General features: G+C 44.4%; 1 protein-coding gene across 2 annotated transcripts in view; it reads right to left on the reverse strand.

The window, feature by feature from the left end:
* Window positions 1-14,098, reverse strand: part of TPR (translocated promoter region, nuclear basket protein) — a 50,447-nt gene that overhangs the window by 13,283 nt on the left and 23,066 nt on the right. For both annotated transcript variants that reach the window (XM_058668948.1, XM_058668947.1), the window contains exons 25-39: window positions 13,877-14,080; window positions 13,568-13,752; window positions 12,831-12,978; window positions 11,874-12,011; window positions 11,659-11,790; window positions 10,641-10,771; window positions 9,625-9,835; window positions 8,078-8,221; window positions 7,626-7,824; window positions 5,998-6,203; window positions 5,853-5,914; window positions 5,104-5,312; window positions 3,382-3,654; window positions 2,903-3,051; window positions 2,119-2,202 (exon numbers count right to left, since the gene is read on the reverse strand). In XM_058668948.1, the coding sequence (XP_058524931.1) occupies window positions 2,119-2,202; window positions 2,903-3,051; window positions 3,382-3,654; window positions 5,104-5,312; window positions 5,853-5,914; window positions 5,998-6,203; window positions 7,626-7,824; window positions 8,078-8,221; window positions 9,625-9,835; window positions 10,641-10,771; window positions 11,659-11,790; window positions 11,874-12,011; window positions 12,831-12,978; window positions 13,568-13,752; window positions 13,877-14,080 (2,475 nt within the window). The remainder of the gene's footprint in view (window positions 1-2,118; window positions 2,203-2,902; window positions 3,052-3,381; window positions 3,655-5,103; window positions 5,313-5,852; window positions 5,915-5,997; window positions 6,204-7,625; window positions 7,825-8,077; window positions 8,222-9,624; window positions 9,836-10,640; window positions 10,772-11,658; window positions 11,791-11,873; window positions 12,012-12,830; window positions 12,979-13,567; window positions 13,753-13,876; window positions 14,081-14,098) is intronic.

The raw sequence follows: 14,098 nt of genomic DNA on the forward strand, positions 1-14,098 counted from the left end.
AAGAAGCTCCTGGCTTTGGATTGGCTCAGCCGTGGCTGATGCAGCCATTTGGGTAGTGAACCATCGGACAGATGATCTTCCTCTCTGTATATCTGACTTTCCAATAAAAATAAATAAATCTTTAAAAAACATTAAAAAAATCCTTCATATTATATATTTTTATAGGGCACAGCAGAGTTTTCCAACACAAATCAGAGCATCAGCACTTGTGTTTCCTGTCCTGTTCCTTGTATGGGACACACAAAACATGGCGGTGAGCAATCCTTCCCTCTGTGCTGAGGCCCAGTGACCCATCTGACCTTGGCCAGTGTGCTGGCATCCATCCACCCTCCTTGACTCCTGTTCCTTTCTCAGCGTCTAGAAAGCTGTACCCTGAGGCTCTGATGCATTTCTAGAAATTCCTTCCAAGACAGAATACGTATTTATTTTTGCCTTTCTTCATGTATGATAAAGATCTCTAGTTCCACTAATTTTACAAACTATGATTTGAATTTTTCCATAGATATGCAGTACTATAAAAATTTACATGATGTTTTATTTTTGGCTAAATATTCAATAAAACCAAATTTTTATACAAGCTAATAACCATGTATTCAGAAGTAAGATATTCCAAAAAACTATGTATATCATAATGGAAGTGATGACTATATCACATTCTAATTTAAAAAAACCCTCAAATTGACATGCTTGTTTCCAAAAAGCAACACTTATGAACATCATATGCTTCATTAGCAGAAAATGAAAAGCGCAACCGCAACCCGAGCAGCAGTGCAGGAAGGGTGCGGCGGGAGCCACACGGTTCAGGTCTGAACTACGTCAGCCTCGAGAAAATGCTTTAACATGATTTTAAAATAATTTAGCCAAGGTTGCCAATTTAAGAAATTCACATACTATCTCAAATTGCTCCTTAGATACAACACCCTCTGAAGAATCCACAAAACAGATGTCCTCATGCGTGACCTCATCAAAAAAAGAGTTCACTTTTGTGTTTTTAGTCAAGAAAAACTGGCAAAATTAAGGTATAAAATCAATGCATCTCAGAAAACAAGATTTATCTGTAAACATAATTACTTATGATGAGTTTCACACAATATTTTAATTTTACAGAAGTTAGAATAAAACGTTCCTGAAATTTTGTAAAGCAAGTATTGTTTCTCAAGTTAAAAGAGCACAGTTGGAAACTAAAAGCCCGAGTTCAAAAGTCATGTGAACTTGTCTGAATCGGGTTCCAACTAAATTGTTTTTTAAAGATTTATTTATTTTTATTACAAAGTCAGACATACAGAGAGGAGAGACAGAGAGGAAGATCTTCCGTCCTATGATCCACTCCCCAAGTGACCGCAACGGCGGGTTCTGTGCCGATCCAAAGCCAGGGACCAGGAACCTCTTCCAGGTCTCCCACACAGGTGCAGGGTCCCAAAGCATTGGGTCGTTCTCGACTGCTTTCCCAGGCCACAAGCAGGGAGTTGGATGGGAAGTGGAGCTGCCGGGACCAGAACTGGCGCCCATCTGGGATCTCGGGGCGTTCAAGGCGAGGACTTTAGCCATTAGGCCACACTGCTGGGCGCCCTAAAACCAAATGTGTAGTGCTGAGTTCCATGCTAAGTATTAGTTCTAAATGATCGATCTTATGTATGGATTCTCTCATCTTGTAGGGCAAACAATACAAAGAAAGCAGTGATATTCTGAACATGTAATATATGGCAGCCAACTACTTCAGGTCTTGTACAATATGAAAATGCTACACTTTTCCACAAATGCCGTAACTGAGCATTAACTGGACACACAGCTTATTCCAAGTGGTAGAGCTAGGAACAGAACCTAGGGAAGTCAAAGACTTTAGTTGCCTTTCGGGGGAATGGCAAGCAGAGATCAAAAGCTCAACAAGTGTACAAACGCATCTGCTTCCATAGATTAGGAACAGCACAGGATAACCAAGTGGGCACAGGGGCCAACGAGCACCCTGGGCCTTCTGTACGTGGGAACCGGGGCCCTCCAGGAGCAAAGCCATTCTTCAGAGGAGGCAAACAAAGCATGATGGCACTGAGACTTCTAGATCTTTCATTAGCTATGAAACATGCTCAGTTTCAATTAACTAAAAGCGACAATCTGTCTTACCTCTCCAATGGAATCCTGAGAGTCCTGGTTGTAGGCTGGCGGCTCTGCCTCTCCGTCGGTACTTTCCTCTGCCACAACTTCTTCCTGAATATCAATGTACAGAAATGATCACCACAACCATACCCTGGGTGAAGAGTTACCTGTGAGAATCCTTACAAAAACAAAGCTCAAAGTGATAGTTTTATGCAGCTAGGTATCAGCAAAGTCCATTTCATTTATAAAATACAAGCACAATCATAATCCTCTCAGTATGAATATTTCACTTAAAAAAATAATTTAGCCTTAAAACAAAAAAGGAATAATTCTGGATAATGTTAGAAAAAGATGGTAGACAATAGTTTAAAAGATGAGTAGGACTATAAACTTGCTTTAAATGAAGAAATAGCTTTGAAATGGGATTCAACTTATTTCTGCAAGCACAGTGAGTTCAATAAGCAAGTGAGGGGTTTCCAGATAAGACATTTATCCTCACAGTGTTATCCGCACTGAGCTGTGTTGGAAAGCCCAGGCCGGCAGTGGGGATCATGGTGTTACCCGCATTGAGCCATGTTGGAAAGCCCAGAGCAGCAGGCGATTCAGTGTTATCTGCACTGAGCCCAGGCCAGCGGCGGGGATCACGGTGTTACCCGCACTGAGCCGTGCTGGGAAGCCCAGGCCGGCGGCGGGGATCACGGTGTTACCCGCACTGAGCCGTGCTGGGAAGCCCAGGCCGGCGGCGGGGATCACGGTGTTACCCGCACTGAGCCGTGCTGGGAAGCCCAGGCCGGCGGCGGGGATCACGCACCTCAGTTCCCACGGGGGTCACACTCTTCAGCTTCTTGGGAAGAGGCATCTCCACTGTGTCCTCAGAGACTTGCTCCGAGGCTTCTATGGTATTCTCTTCCTCTTCCTCTCGTGTGCGTTTTGGCAAAGAAGAACTTGGAGTGGCTGAAACTTTGAAGGTAAATCAGAACTCTTGAATCACTTACAAAATAAATGAAAAAATATTTCAAAAATAGCTAAGGAGGTCACTTAAGTAGAGGACACAGTAACTATTCATCGCACAGTTTGTTTCGATTTCTTATATGAACAAAGAGCAGCTTCCGTGCTGAACCAGTGTTTTAATCCTTGGCCAACAAGCCATCAACTCCAGTTACGGATGATCCCCTTGAGGGCACCAGCAATGATCACTGACAATGTTTACAAACAAAACCCCAGGGCTACTTGAATCTTCACCACTGCAACAAATGCTTAGCTTTAACTTCATCTGAAAGTCCACCTTACCAGTCCCAAACACTGCTGTGGAGGTAGAAGGCCGCTCGACCGGTGAACTCTGAACGAGCTCCACTATGCTGGGGGAGAGCTCCTGATTTGCAGGCTCAATCTGAGCATGACTCTGCTGGGTGGGCTGCACAAAAGCCGTGGCCTGTGTCTGCTGCTGAACAGTCAGGATGGGCTGAGAGATGGAAGGCTGGACATTAGGACTTGTAGAACGGACAGATCCACTAGTGCTTCCAAACACTGGGACATGCTCCACAGGCCCTTCGGACTGCATAGCTGAAAAGCAATTGCGTTATGTTTAATGTGAGTCACCCCCTTTCAGCACAGCTGGAGTCATTTCTTTTGTAGTTATGATTATACTTCTTACCACTAATCAGAAAAAAAGGAACAGTAAAGGTTATGTATTACACATCTTTGAAGACATTTTGGGTTTACATTTGCTCAGGCAGACACAGAGCAGGGGAGGAAGAGCAAGAAACAGAGCCTGTGTGTGTGGTTCCACCTGCTGTCCTGCGCTCCACATGTCTGATACTGCTGGTGGGCCCAAGGCCAGAGCCGGCACTGGGAACTCAAGTCAGCTCTTTCCCAAGAGTGGTGGGGGCCCAATTACCTGAGCCATCACAACTCTTGCCCAGGGTTTGGTCTTTGGCACTAATTTAATGGTCAGGAGCCAGGGTCAGGTACTGAATTCAGGCATTCGCAAAATGGGATGCTGGTGTTTTCCCATATTGGGCCAAATGCTGTCCCAGTATCATGCAGTAAATTGTTTTCTACGTTAGCTAAGTAAGCACGTGGAACTCTCTACATTTATTTTCCCATGTCAACTTGTAACTAAATAGAAGTAACTAAAATTCACAAGCCCAAAGTTAAGCAAGACGCTTTCTTTCACCAGGCCTGTTTGCTTGTGGCTGCCTCCTCCATCAGGGGTTCCAGTCCTGGCTCTGCTCCTGACACAGCTCCCTACCGAGCTTCCCTGGGAGGTGGCGGTGAGCCTCCCGGGGAGGTGGCGGTGTCTCGGGTACTTGGAGACCCGGACGCAGTCCCAGGCACTGTGTACAGTCCCCGGTGGACCAGCAGATGGATGCTACTCACTTCTCTTTCAAGTGTAACTGTAATGGGTACAATGAATACAAAATGCCATGGGAAGAAGAAAAAGAAAGCAACAAAGCCAAATTCAGTGAAAAAAACCTTATTTGGGCTGAACCAGTAATGAAGTATGGTTTTCCAAAATGAATTTCATGTCATCAGTATCAGTCATTAGAAGTGGACACTTTGCTATAACCTTCAAGGGTGGGGCTAGTGTTGTGACGCTCACGTTTCCCTGTTGATGGCCCAGACCCCTGCCACCCATAGGGAGACCTAGAAAAACTGCTGGTTCCTGGCTTTGGCCTGGCCCAATGCCGTTCGTTGCAACAATCAGTGGAATGAGGTAGCAGATGCAAGATTCTCTCTGTCTCTCTCTATCTATACACACACACACACACACACACATAACTGCTTCAAGTGAATAAATAATAATCCAAAGGGAGGTAATTATCCCTTTACACACAGTTTAAAAACAAATGTGGTTACATTAACAAGGATGCTAGCAATCATGTACCTCAAAATACCCGCACTCATTTTTACAATATCTGACTTAAGCTTCAGTGGAAGCTTCATGTATCACCGAGGTAACCATCATCTTCTTCATGAAATCAAAACCCCATCTGATAGTATTTCACCAACCTTCCTGCGATTCCACCTGTGTGGTGGGCATCACTGTGGCCGTCGGGGTGGTTGTGGGGTTTGTGACCGCTGCAGGTGTGACCATTGGGCGGATGCTCGCCCTGGGTGTTGACTTACTGCCAGCCATCGCTGCAGCTGTTACTTTACTTGGAGTAGACACAACGGGAGTCGGCTTAATATTGGCTGTTGGTGGGTCTGAAGTGCTGGCACTTGGAGAGCAGAAAACACAATAATGACTGACCAAGAAAGTACTACTGAAATGTCTCTTGTAAAACACAATCCCAGCCTCTGTTCGGATCCATGCATCCACGACCAAGTCAGGGCACGCTTCCACTTCTTCGGTCCCTGTCACGTGCACAGGGAACCCGGATGCAGTTGCTACCTTAGCACCGGCCCAGACAAGCTCTTGCTGGTGTGAGCACTGGGGAACAAACCAGCTGATGGAAAATGTATTTTTCTCTCTTCCTTTCAAACAAATAAACTTAACAAATCTGTGCAGAGGATATTCTGGAACGTATCTGATTGCTGGAATCCTGCTTTTCCTAATTGCACGGCATCTCGGGGTCACATCAGAGATGCGAGATGTTTCCTCCGTCACAAAGATCTACCAGATAGGCTATACACAGGCTGAAAACAAGCACAGCCACTGATGGTCCCTTAGGATCTACACTAGGCTACAGTACAGATCTCCCTATTTTCTCTGTCTTCTTCAGGCTTCATAGAGAAAAACAGAAAGAACTAACACTTACATCCCCCTTTCCCCAGAAGCTGGGGTGGTTTTCAACGTGATCTGCCTCTGCTGCTCTGGGACCTAGGAAGACAGAACATGGATCTTTGTGTCTGTTTCCGAAAGCCACTGAACAGTGCCCTGCAGATGCCACTGCCCATGCCCACCTTGCTGGCAGGCTCCTGGGGCTCATCCCTCTGCTCAAGGTGCCGTTCCTGCTGCTCTCGGAGCTCCCTCTCCAGCCGGCTGATCCGACCTTCGTACTGGGACTTCAAGGCAGTCATGCGCACATCCAGTTCATCCTTCTGTTGATCTAAGGCTCCATTCCTTTGTTTAAGTTCCTCGTTTTCTTTAGTTAGCTGATCTTTCACACCTGAACCAAACCCAAGATTCTGTTAACACTAGAACCAAACACTAGAAATGCATGCTTACTTGGCACACAGCTCTACAACCCCACTTCACCATCTATATTTGCTCGCACATCAATATCTAGATGAACAAAGTTCTAAACACACCCACCCATGTTGATTACTCTAATACAAAATAAAATACACTTCCTCCAACAGAAAGATGTGACTTCTCTTAATAAAAATCCCAAAAAGCTGAAGAACCCTAATTAGCAGAAACTTTTTTAAGAGTATATTTATTTTAGACCTGGAGTCGTGCTCAATAGGCCAATCCTGCACCCTGTGGGGACAGCTTGTGTGCTGGCTGCTCCATTTCCCATCCAGCTCTTTGCCTGTGGCCTGGGAAAGCAGCAGAGGATGGTCCAAAGCCTTGGGACCCTGCACCCGTGTGAGAGAGCCAGAAGAGGGTCCTGGCTTGCAGCTTTGGATCAGCTCAGCTCTGGCCATTGCAGCCATCTGGGGAGTAAGCCAGCAGATGGAAGATCTTGTCTCTCTCCTATTTATATATCTCTCTTTCAAATAAAAATAAATTTCAAAAAGAAAATTTACTTGAAAGCCAACATTAGAGGGGGAGAAATGACAGATACCGTCTACCCGCTGGGTCACTCTGCAGGGCTGGGCCAGTCACAAGCCAGGACCAGGCACTTTCAGGTCTCCCGACAGCAGTAGGGTAGCCAGGACATGAAGTGGTGCCCGACTGGAATGCTGGCAATGCTGGTAAGGATCAGCTTGCCACGCCACTGTATTGACAGATGGCACAGGCTTTTATATGGCCTTTAGTATTTCAATACATTATTCATCACTGAGTTATCAGATTTTTCACTTAATATCATAGCACATACGCATTCAACAATTTTTTGAAGTAAGTGGGGAGATATATCTTGGAGATCATTAAAAAGTACACACGTGCCAGGTTACAGCAGGCCAAGTTGCCCGGGAGCCCCGCAATCCCAGTCCGAGGGCTGGTTCCAGTTCCAGCTTTTGGGATTCCCACCCCGTTTCCCACTAGCATGTTGGGCATGCAACAGATGGGGACCAAGCGCTGCCACAGGAGCTCCAGATGGGACTGCAGGTTCCTAGCCTGGCCCTGGCTGTCTCCTGCACACCGGGAGTGAACTCCTAACTGAAGACCTGTCTGTGTCGCTCTGGCTCTCAAGTAAGGAAACTTTAGAAAAGAAGTGTACACACACACACACACACACACACACACACACCCAAGGTAACTTCATCACTTGAAAATTAAGACTGCTAACTAAAAAATCTAATGTTTAAACCTTACACACACAAAGTCATTTACACTACTTTTTCCTCTGTGGTTAATTTACAGCCTGTGTCACACAATCCAAATGTTACCATCAACTTCAACACACAAAGCACAGAGGAATTACCAGCCAAGTGTGCAATCTTGGACTTGGCTGCCACAATGGCCTTCCTGGTCTTCTCCTCCTTCTCGGTGATCTGCTGCCGCAGCTGCTCCTCCTGCGTGGCCCGCTCCTGCAGGTCCTGGCGCAGCCGTGCTAGCTCCGACTGCAGCTGTGCCGTCTGCTCCTGCACACTTCTCGCCTCCGTCTCCTTCTCCGACAACGTCTTTCAAGGGAAAAGAAAGCATTCACCATGTAATTCAGCCAAATTACTACAAACTCTGTGTCCAGAAGCTCCAAAATCCACCACTAATTTTAAATCAAATCAAATACAATAAATATCTGTATAAAAATGACAGAAATCAGCAAAATGTCTACTTTTAGATGAAGAATATTTACGCACGTGAGTCATCCAAAGCTAAGACAGATACAGGATTTCTTTCGGTATGCAAGAGGGAAGGCCCAGGGCCCACTGGTACCTTCTGCAGAGTCTCTACTTGACTCTCCAGGGACTTGGCCTTGGCCTCAGCGTGGCTGAGGGCTTCCTTGAGCTCCTGCATCTCCTGCACTGAGACCTGCTGCTCCTGATGGTCTCCGGAAGACTGAGCTGACGTCTCCACGGCCTGGACAGCAAGCAGGAGTCAGGGAAGTCACAGAAGTCAGTACGCACATCTTCTGAGGGTATTACAAAAGCAATTTTCCAATTTAAAAATCACCCTATTTACTCTGAGGAAAGGGAAAGACAGAGAGAAAGCACTGACGGACTCACTGACAAAGGGGATGAACTTGAACCTGCTGGTCCCTGAATGCCACCACAGCCAGAGCTGGGCCAACTATGAGCTGGGAGCAGGCAACAGAAGCCAAGTCTGCCATGTTGGTGGCAGGAACTCAAAGAGCCGTCACCTGGTATCCCCACTGAGTCTGACCTGGCAGGAAGGGAGTGGCCTGAGCCAGGGCCAGTATCTGACTTGGGCTTCTCCAACAGGTTAAATGTTAGAATAACAGGTAAAATGGTCACTCCTTCCCTCAACGTGATTTTTCTATAGAACAACTTTAATGTCCCTAAAGTTTATGGTCTTTTACACAATTCATTATATAGCTAGTCAAAATGATGCACTGTAGATGAATCTGTGACACAAAAATATATTTTAAAAATAATGAATCAAGTGGAAAATCAGAGTATAAAACAATGTAAGGAAACATGTTCTCTGGAAAAAACATTACATATATGTAAAGAAAAACAAAAAGTGTTAATTGGTTAGCATTAAGAGGTTAAAATGTTGAAATCTTTTCTTTATATACTTTCAAATGCAATGCAAGGAAAACATGCAGGTTTTCCACTTGAAAACAAGACATGAAATTTTAAAGGTTTTTTTTTTTGATAGGTAGGGACAATAAGCAGCTCATTTAGAGCTTCACGAATCACTACTTTTGGGGACTGGTGCTTTGGTACAGCAGGTCAAGCTGCTGCTGCCCATGACCCAGCGTCACACATGGGGTGCTGGGATGGAAGCATTCTAGCTGCCCCACCTGTGCCCCAGCTCCTCACTGACGGCCTGATGGTCCAATCGTTTGCGCCCCGGCCCTCCTGTGGGAGACACACATGTAGTCCACAGCTCCTGGACTCAGCATGGCCCAGCCCGGCCCTTGAAGCCTTCTAGGCCATGAACCAACACTCCAACACTCCCCAGAAAAACCTCTCTTCTCTCCCCACAACCTCTCAACTTTCACATAAACAAATCCTGAAAAAACCCCAAAACATCCAAAACCAATATTAAAGTGTACCACTTTTTGGAGATGTACAATTTTAACCAGAAATGATTTTATGAGAATGTAATTCTGAAAAGGGATAGTATGCAAAATTTGACAAATTAAATCACCTAGCATTTACCAAAATTGGCCTGAGCTTATAACCTGCTTTTGGATATTTTATATAACATGAAACTAAATAATGGTAACCTCGTAGTCCTATGAGTTTGGAATCTGTATACCAGGTGACTACACTGAAGAGAATACGCTGGAATACCTTATCCTGCTGGGCTTTGAGTTCTTCATACTGAGTCTTGTATCTGCGTCCAATCTTCTTGACTTGAGTAATAGTTTTGACCTTTTCTTGGATATCAATTATTTTGGCATCTAAATCCTTCTGGATGGTTTCTTTTTCAGTTTTTACTTTATTTAATTCTTCCTTCAGACTTTGGATTAAATTCTGGTTGTTAGTCAAGGACGCATTTGATCTTTAACAGAGCAAAGGAAAATGAATAAATGAAGGCTTTGTTTCAAAGTCTGTAATTTTATGCTTACATTGTATAGCTTAAATAAAATTAACTAAAAAAGTTCTTACAATAACAAAATCCAAATTACTGACACCCCCTTTAGGAAGCCTGCAGCTGCCGCTTACAAGCTCCTGCGTGGCGAGAGCAAAGCTTCCCAGCAGCCAGGTGGAGGCACCCGGACGCTCGGATCTGCTCCACACCAAAGTGGCACTCCTCTGCTACAGCTATTGCGTAGGGCGAAGCTTTTTCAGTAAATGGACACATACAATTAATACTAGGCTTTGGGGGATGCATCCAATTTTTTTTTTTTAAGTTTAAAAATGTAGAAACCGGGCTCGGCAGCGTGGCCTGGTGGCTAAGGTCCTCGCCTTGATCCCATATGGCCGCAGGTTCTAATCCCGGCAGCTCCACTTCCTCTCTATCTCTCCTCCTCTCAGTTTATCTGACTTTGTAATAAAAATAAAATAAATCTTAAAAAAAAAAATGTAGAAACCATTTTTTTGCCTACAGGTTGTGAAAAATCAAAAATGAAAATCAAAACGAAACCCTAATAATGAAAGTTATTGTGACCATTTAGAAGATAAGCTGAGTTTTTGATTCACACCGTGTAATTCCTTTATTAAATCACATCGAGCCTGATTATACAAGAGAGGAAAGGCCACATGGAGAATTTCCTATTCCTAAAGCCCTTTCCAGCCAGGAGGCACTGGAGCACCTGCCGAGCTGACTGCACGGGCACAGCCTGGCGGAGGCCTGCTTCAGTTACCTGGCAACCTCAGCCTTCAGTCGGCCAACCTCCTCAGTCAACTGCTGAATCCGCTTCGTATGGACTTCCTTCTCAGAAAGGAGCTTTCGATATTCCTCTGTATCTGGATCTTTCTGCTGATTTACCAGATGCTAGATGGCAGAAAAGCACATTTGCTTTTTTAGGTTTTATGAAATATACATGCTGTGCCAGAACATGGCTTATTTGCATCAGGAACTGTGCATATAAAATGAGCAAACACCAACTTCTGAGACACTGAGTCAAAACTGTTTTTAAACCTAAGAGGTGTAGCAAAACTATCTTGTCATAATTGATGATTATCTTTTCATACTTATGAATGAACATTTCAGGTTAGCTCAATAAAGCCAAGTTAAATAGATACACTCAGAAAGCCTTTAATATTAACATTAGAAGTGTCAGATTTCACTCAAGTGGCTGTAAGAGGAAAACTATACAGATTATCCTCCCTCCTGACTTTTCAAACTGTTGGCATAATAAGAAATAACTTTACAATTCTACAATGCTAGGCAGATAGCAGTGCCTACTACCGTTCAACAGCTGTTTCTAGGTGCCAGCTGCTGTGAATGGTTTCATAGGTACTGAGTTTTTTGTCATATTGAGAGCTACTATTTTATAAATGAGGAAAGTCACACCTTGGAGCGGTAAAGAACTCTCCTAAACCACATAATTCTACGAGCAAAGCAGATTTCCACCCTCTTGCTGAATCAGAGCCAGTTTCTAACCACACCAGGCTGGATGGTTTCATTTCCCCAAAGTGGCTCTAGTGGACAAATCTTCCTACAGTGCTTCAATAAACTATCACGTCTAAAATATTTTAGAAAGACACAAAGCTACAACTAAACTAACAGACTGTGGGAAATAAACACCTGATTTAAAAAATGTACAGAATGTAACCAAAGACATGTTTTGAAAGTAGCTCCTGGATTATTTGGTTGTTGTAGCTCAGCACTTCAGACCCATGTTTTCGTGTTTCGGGGCAGGTGCTGACTCCACTTACCTGGTTACGCGCTTTCCACCGTTTGACATCCTCTTCTAGCAACTTCTTCTCTGCTTGCAACATGCCGCTTTTCTCACTGAGCTCAGCATTCGCTTCCTGCAGGGGCAGGATGTCCAGCTCCAGCTTGCGCACCTGCAAGTAGAGCCAACACCTCCTTGTCAACAGTCATTTCCAACCCCCTCAGGACAGCGAGCGCCTGCTCTCAGCACACAGACCTTTGCTTGCATTTGCTGCAGTTCCTGCTCCAGCCTCTCCTTCTCCTCTCTCAGCATCTTGTTGGTCTCCATAACGACATTCATTGTCTCTGTTTTCTTCATCAGTTCTTCATGCTGAGCCATAGTTTTTGCAGTCACCTAAAGGTTGTGAATAGATACATCAACATCAAACAACTGCTTTAAAAAAGGCTTGTTTTTCTCTACTAGTTTTAACTCTCCTGAGAAGGTAGAAAGGACTTAATTTCCAAATTTTAAGACTAGCACTTTTGAAAGTTCTCCTTTTTCTATTTCTTCTGTGATATATTATAACCTAACCACAGAGTTCAGATATAAACAGAGATACTACAAATCCTGCCATCAAATCAGCAGTACCAATACTGGGAGTTAAGGACATCAATTCAAACCTGGATTTATTATCTTGCTACAAATTTTGATTAGTAGTTTTACAATGATTTCCAGTTTTGTAAAAGCTGGATGGTGTAGAGGAGGACATAGACAGAGACAGACCAGGACAAAGCCACATGCCCACAACTCCAGCTGAGTCCATCATGTGAGTGACAGACTCAAACACTCAAGTTAGCACCTGCTGCCTCCACATTGCAGGAAGCTGCATGGCCACAGAGGAACCGATCCAGGCCATCTTATGCGGGCACACGCCAACTGGCATCTTGGCCATTTCCATCATCTGGTTCCTCTGCTGTTTCAGCAGCTGGGTTCTCAGGAGTCATTCTGCCATCCCGGGGAACTATGAAGAACTGCTTTTTTCTCTTGGGAGTAACGACCCTGCTTTGTCACAGGAGGTCACTTTCTCCCCACAAGTTTAAAACTGTAACAGTTTTCATGGTGCCAAGCTACACGGCTCATGCTCACTCAGGTGCTGTATTATCCTCAATGTGACTTGACTCTCCCCTTTGTCCAAAAGCTGGCTTCTCCTCTGTCCACGCTCAGGGCACGCACCTGGACCTTCTCCCTTTCCGTATTCAGACTGTCCTGCACTTCCTGCAGCTCTCTCTCTAGAAGTTCAACTCTCTGTCGATAACGCAGACTCTCCACCTGAGCCACCTCAAACCTCGTTTCAGCGATTTCTTTTTCTCTTCGTATAAATCTGTAAGAACATGTTTGTGTAAATCTTACTTGAATTAAGAAATAAAGCCAAAAACATACGGATGTCAAGTACTCGAGTCTGCCCACATCCCAGCCTGCCTCCCACTGAACTGTGGTACCCTGGGTGAGATACTTGTACATAGAGAAAATTTTTCCTTTTTTAGTATTAAATTTAAAACTTTCAAAAACAAAACAAAACAAAATAAAAAAAGAAATAAAGCCAACATGGTAACACTTCAAAACCTGGATCATTTCTACACTGTATAAAATCATACAGATGACTTTTTTCACGTTTTCATTAATAATAAACAATGGGAAACAGAATTTCTTTTTAATGATGTCTGAAGACATCCACACATTTAAAGTGACCTGAGGGATGAATTCACTCAAGTTCCTCACCACCGCATCAGCTTTAAGTCACTTACTTGACGTGCGAAAAGTGTCCACTAACTGGACAGCAGTGACTCTGTTGTCCGAAGTGAGCATTGTAAGTAGACTATGGATAAGGTACCTTCCCAACACAGGCATGTGTAGCTTCACTTCATAGCCTTAACAAAGAAATGAAAATATTAAGAGCACACTTGATTTACCTGAGAATTTCTAAAATTTGTTCCTGTGATTTCCCTTCCTCACTGAGAGAGAAATTCAGTGGGCCTTGCACACCCTCCTTCATGGAGGCCACGACCTTGTCACTTAAGTTTTCAATCTGATCATGAAGTAACCGGTTTTGTTTCTCTAGATCTTCACAGCGAGACACACACTTAGAAACTTCATCCTGCAAACCAACATGGCATCACAACAGCAAACTAGCACTGCACAGTAAAATAAAAACAAAAACACAACACCCAAACCCAACTCTCCCAGTTCCCCAGAAACTCTATTATGATCGACGGCGATACCTTTAGCATCCTCTCTCTTTCTTCCCAAGATGCTTTACACTCCAACAACTGGGATTCTGCCTTCTGGGCTGTTTGTTCCAAATGCTGACGGACGGCGGCCATTTGGGAAACCTGCTGCTTGGCGGCGTGCAGGGCTTCCACATCTGCGGCATGCAGCATCAGCTCCCGCTCGTACTTGTTCTGGGCCTCCACCGCCATCTTAGCCTGCAAGACAGGCCGCCC

Source organism: Ochotona princeps, chromosome 10, assembly GCF_030435755.1.
Source record: "Ochotona princeps isolate mOchPri1 chromosome 10, mOchPri1.hap1, whole genome shotgun sequence".
NCBI lineage: Eukaryota > Metazoa > Chordata > Mammalia > Lagomorpha > Ochotonidae > Ochotona > Ochotona princeps.